Source organism: Xenopus tropicalis, chromosome 6 (assembly GCF_000004195.4).
Source record: "Xenopus tropicalis strain Nigerian chromosome 6, UCB_Xtro_10.0, whole genome shotgun sequence".
Lineage (NCBI taxonomy): Eukaryota > Metazoa > Chordata > Amphibia > Anura > Pipidae > Xenopus > Xenopus tropicalis.
In genome coordinates this window covers 27,771,839-27,777,838 of record NC_030682.2, presented here as the reverse complement: position 1 = coordinate 27,777,838, position 6,000 = coordinate 27,771,839, and the positions used below count along the sequence as shown (strand labels likewise).

Below are 6,000 nucleotides of genomic sequence, written 5' to 3'. Positions count from 1 at the left end.
AATGCGCCAGCGCGTCTGATTGCCTTGCTACTAAATCGCACCGCTTACTTCCCAAACATTCACACACGCCCGGCGGAGAGTGAGGGGGAAGTCTGGAGAAACCCCTGAGACCCGTCAGCCCGGAGACCCCCCAATAAAAAGTTTCATAGTCCGGCTGCAATCGGGCTGCTGCTCTGACAGGGGCCACAGGGCGATTTGCGAGCGGAGACAGGCGGAGGAGCGACTGGCTGCGATTGTGTCCGGACAAGTTCATCGCTCAGACCTGGGAATTCTTACAAAAACAAAACTAGTGCCTGGTTATTGATCGCACGATTGGGTCGGGGGTGATTGGGTCGGATCCCGGTGGATTTATCTGCATCTCTAACACAGGATTTGTCTTCAGTCCTCCCCATTCATCATTGGAAGCTGAGGGCATGGGTGCAAGGTCGGAGTTTCTGATTGGAGTTTTATTACTTTTCCAGTTGTTGGCTGATCGGCTTTGGTGTGCAGCAGCATCGGAGTCGCTTTACGGTAAGGAAGATATTGCTGGGCATGGGGAGCACCCTAGGGTGTATAGTTATTGTGTCCAGCCTACTGTATTGCCTTACAATAGCACCCAGAGGCTTCCCAGCTAGGCACAGCAGGTTGTGTGTTGGCACATAAAGTGTTAACCTCTCAAATGCTGATGAAGTTTAACATTACCTTCCTAAAACAATAGAAATCATTTTATAATTCTGTCCAATTTTTATTGGGTTATGTGATATGAGTGCCAAGAAGGAATACTGGCTGTGATACAGATTAGCCTCTTACCTTGCAGTGTATTCATAATTGCCCAGTGCCATGGAAGCTGCCCAGAGCAAGGAGCCTGGGTCCATGGTACTGTGATACTGGGCTCTCTCTGGGACAAGGGATTGGCTGAAGCCTGTAGGCACTTGTGATCCACTTGCCATTGGAAATTAATGGGTACCTTGCAATGATACTGAGCCTATATTTTCTTATTGTACAGTTATATCCTGTAGGTGACTTGTATCACTTGCTACTGCAACTGCTCTTAATGATCAGATTGTGCTTATCTGATGCATGTTAAAGGGGATATAAACCCCATAATCAAAAATCTGCCTAATGGAATTCTAAGCAACTTCCCAATATACGTTCATTAGTGTTACTGTCTATTAAAAGCATTATCTGTCCCTTTCTGTTCTCTGCTAGGGGGGGGGGGGTTCAAACTATTTAGCAGAAGCCAGTCAGTCAAAAAGCACCCATATCTGACTTCAGTTCTGTTATTTCAAAGGGGTAGAGCCAGCAGCTCAGAAAAGTGCTTTCTATAGAAATTACATTTGCACCTAACTTTGAAACCATTACATATTTGCAATGAATGTATATGGGAAAGTTGCTTAGAATGACATTTAGTTTAATTATTTAGTTAGGGGTGTAATCTCAAAGTATTTATTGTATTATACTTAATGAACAGGAATGCCAAAGTGTCCCGGGATGATGAGAGTAATAGTATCAGTGCTAGCCATTGATCCGGGCAGCATAACTCCCCCTTCCCACTTGGCCCTGTCCCTCTCACTCTCATTCTCTGGTTCTGATTCTTTCTTACAAGCGACTAAGCAGAACCAGGTCACCTCCTCCACTTCCCTATTAATGTTCAGCCACTGACTGTTATTAATTAATGACAAGCTCCATGGGGTTTTAGAGTAATGAAGTACCAGCTCCAATAAGGCTATTGGTGTAAGGTCTGGTGTTCGGCGTAATGGCTTACAAGCTCACAGGGGACACGGCCGGCTTTAGGGAACAGCTCAGAGTCATTCCGCCCTAGAAATATATACAGCACAAGGAATTTTAATTTCTTTATGTCGTTGGATTTATTTTGGTTTGTTTCTTTGCTGTTCCTCTGTGCTTTATTTTGGGGATGTGCTGCCCTCTACATAGCTCTCACGTTAGTCTACATGTGGTGTAAACTGTAGTACACAAGTGTCATGTTTATCTAACTGCCTGGGGCTTATTTACCGAGAAGTCACTGTTGGAATGGAGCAATGGCAACTACTGTGATGTCATAACCTGCACGGCTGTCTGGTACATGGCCTCAGTGACATCACTGGCATTGCGTAGGTGACTCTAGGTAAGCAGGTGGAGATGGAAGGGTATAACTGCCCGGGGCTTATTCTAGAGGTTGCACGTGGCATCTTTCAAAGAAAACTTCCTTTATGACACCCATTTTTAACACCTTACTTGCAAGGTAGACCTATATATACATATAGTTGCATTTAAATTGGCAACATGGTGGTGCGGTGGGGAGAATTAGTGCCTTGGATTCCATCTCTTGGATTTAATGTCCATTTGCAGCCAGGACATGATGTGCAAGGAGTTTGTATGATCTTGGGGTTCTTCTGGGTACCCTGGTTCCTTCCACACTCCAAAAACCTACAGGCAGGTTAATAGGCTCCAGATAAAACTGACCCTAGTGTGTGTGAATGTGATAGGGACCTTAGATTGTAAGCTCCACTGGGGCAGGGACTGATACAAATGATGTATAATCTCTGTAAAGTGCTGTGGAATATGTAGGAACTATATTAATGACAGATAATAATTACTATAATTGCCATATTGACAGTCACAGATATGCAGGATTATTTCCCGAATACATGTTAGGAGCCTGATGGGGCTTTGCCCCTCCTTGAGAAATAAGCCCCAATAGAGGAGCGTGTTGCGGGGCATAAGCCGCTAACATTGATTGATGGCTGCGTTCTGCAGATTGAGCCTAGTAAGTGTGTTTCCCCTTTGATTTGGTTCTTTCGCTTTAACATAGCTGATTAGCTAATTTCATGGTGTGCTGGTTTTAGGAGTCTATAAAATAACAATGAAAATAGTTTGAAAGAGACACTTTGTTTAATGAGAAAGATAGAGAAAAAAAACCAAGTGATCAGGAGAATATGGTTTTTGCCTTGAATCACCCTGGAAGGGGCTGCTGATGCCAAGACACACTGGGTGCCTATAGGTGTGTGGAGCCAGCAATGATCTCACTCCGGTCAGTTCGGCTTTTATGTGTTACAGGCTGCAGCGTGCCACTGACACTGTATTGCTGAAATGGATTTTCAAGTAGATAATGATTACTTGGCATAGTAGGGGCAGACCTGGGCAATGTTCAAATTTGGAAATGCCTAAAGTATATGCAGGTTAGTATATATCAATGTACCTTTGCTTCCCTTGTGTTTACCAGGTGCAAATATTATGTTATTATTTGACGTATTTTCCCTTAATTCAACAGTATTAGAGGCTATCTTACTGCATATAAAGAATACATTTATGCACCCAGCAGGAGCTGCCATATCGCTTGCACGTAAAGGTTATTGTCAAAACATTTTCATGACTTGATTCCCTATTTATCCATGGTCTTCATAAGAAATCTTTAGGTTCCATGCAATTAAATGGCAACCCACCCCCCACTACACAGCAGGGCTCAGATATTGCCTCACCTGCCTAAATAATATCAGTTTACATCACAAGCAAAACTATTCAACTTGATTTGCTCTTCAAAAAGCTCAGTCTGACAGTTGTCCCTTTCATGAGCTCCAGGCCCATGACAAAGGGTGGGACAATTCATGGATTTTGTGTAGCAGTTTTTTTAGCTGACAGAGACAAACTCTCTAAGAGGAGAGCTGATCCAGTTCATCAGGGTGTCCTTTTTGGATAGAAGGCCTATTCTGCTTTTCCAGTGATGCTTTACTTTTACTTAATATTATACTTTTACTAATATTCATTATTACTAAATATTATTTGCTGTTTTGTTGCTACTTTGCTTGTAGCCATATATTATACATGTGGGAAACCAACGCTGTGTGCTCCCTGAGGGATCGGCATGTATTTTTGAACTTAAAAGGACAAGTTAAAACTTGCCTAATTCATTCAACTTTCATTTCCCAAAGAAAGTACACAAGATTGGTATCCCACATGCAGCGCATGATTTTTTGCCAACTTTTTATTCCACAGTCGGACCAACGGACTCCTAACATATTCCATAGAGTCAGTAGCCAATAGGTATAAGGGTTATTACATAATCCATTTCTATTCTGGGTGCAATTTCATGACTATACAAACAATGGGAGATATGTCCAAATTATGATAAAGTCCCCTTGCAGTGGCATAACTATAGAGCAAGCAGACCACACAGTCGAAAGAGGGGCAAGAGGGTCGCGGGTTCTGCTTCCTCTATAACTGAAAAGTACTCGCCCACTTCCTGCCCCCTACTCCCATCTACCCCCCACCTGTGTCCCGTCTCCTCATCGGCAGGTTGGTGAGCGGCTGCGGAGGAGGGATGCAGTTGGATGGGAGACATGAGCAGGGGTGAGGAGATGGAAGGAGGCTGATCTGGGTATGGATTGCTGTTCACCAGGCCCCTTCGAAGATCATTTTGGGGGTACACACTAGTTACTCTGTTGTCCCCTTGTAAGATGTTTGAAAGTCTGAGGACTATTTATAAGTTACAGGGCTAAGGCACTAGCCTGGGGGTAGTAAGTCTGGGGCTGCCAGCCTCATAAGTAACACCTTTAAAGAAAATGCCCTTGTATTTATAGTTAATGCTTTCCATCAGTGGTTTCCGATCTTCCAACCTGTCCTACAAGCCTGGACTGACAATCTGTGGATTCTGGCAAATTCCATAGGGGCTGCTGTAAGATGCCACTAATGGGCCTGTGGGGGGGGGGGGGGGGGCAGTTTGGGGCCTATTTTGAATCCCAACCCAGGCCAGATACAGCTTCCAGCATCCCTTACTATAAAATGATTGCTGGTTTGTGTAATTGTGGGCTATTCAGAATATAACTGCTCACAAGCCAGTCTGCAAGCAACGATGGCCAATGCACTCACCAGTCTGAAATTCCTAATGAAAATAAGGAGTGTGCTGTAAGTGATTGCTCTAATATCACATTGGGCATCTAGTTCCCTCCTTTGAGACCCCAAGGTCAGAGTATGAAAGACTTTAGGATTTGAATGACAGGTTGACTTGCACTTACTCGCATTAGAATTTCTAGAAATTCTTCTGTCCGAGCCCTGTCAACCCCCTTCCTCTGAAAACTGGTCCTTGGAGCTGCTCAGTAAGTTCCGGATCACTTGCTGCTTCTTTTTCGTGACCCCAAGGTTCAGGAGGAATTTCAGTTGGATTTCCTCGGCTTGTGTGGCAAGGAAAACTCTGCTTTATGTTTTAGAAGTTCTAAGCTGCACTGCCGCATAAACACCAATCCACTGCTGAAATAATGTACGCACTTGAATGGAATGACTACGGCTCCCTTGTGCTGAACAGGCATAAGAAAAATACAAAAATACATGCTTGATAGATTTCTATTATGGCTCAGAAAGTCTCTTGGCTAAGGCGCCTTGAGGTTTCCTCCTGGATCAGAACACCACGGCTTATGCACTGTTACATTACGCTGCTCCTATTTTACTTTAAAATCATTTTGGAAGTACGTGTGGGTACTGCTTTAGTAGCTGGACCTCCCTACTGAGAGCTAAGACTGAAGACAATAAGATAATACTGCAGAAAGCAGCATCAGCAGCACTGCTAGGTACTATTGGGTTAAAGGGGTTGTTTACCTTTAAATTAACTTTTATTATGTTGGAGAGCATGCTATATGCAATTGGTTTTCATTTTATATTATTTGCTGTTTTTTATTTATGTAGCTTTTTGTTCAGCAGCTCTCCAGATTAGAATTTCAAGAGCTGGTTGCTATTGTTCCATTTTACCTAACAACCAGGCAGGTTTGAAAACCAGACAGGAATATGAACAGGCCTAAAGAGAAAGATAAAAGGTAACAATACTCATAACATTGTAACCTTGCAGAGCAATAGTTTTCTGGTTACTTGGGTCAGTGACCACTACCGTATATTCTCGAGTATAAGCCGATCCGAATATAAGCCGAGGTACCTAATTTTACCTAAGAAAACTGGAAAAACGTATTGACTCGAGTATAAGCCTAGGGTGGGAAAAGCAGCAGCTACTGCTAAGTTTCAATAATCAAAATAAAT

At 43.3% G+C, this 6,000-nt stretch overlaps 1 protein-coding gene across 1 annotated transcript in view; it reads left to right on the top strand.

The window, feature by feature from the left end:
- The first annotated feature begins 387 nt into the window (after positions 1–387).
- Positions 388–6,000, top strand: part of plxdc2 (plexin domain containing 2) — a 249,937-nt gene continuing 244,324 nt past the window's right edge. Inside the window, exon 1 of the mRNA XM_002933138.4 lies at positions 388–510. Coding sequence (XP_002933184.1) covers positions 414–510 — 97 coding nt within the window. The 5' untranslated portion in view covers positions 388–413. The remainder of the gene's footprint in view (positions 511–6,000) is intronic.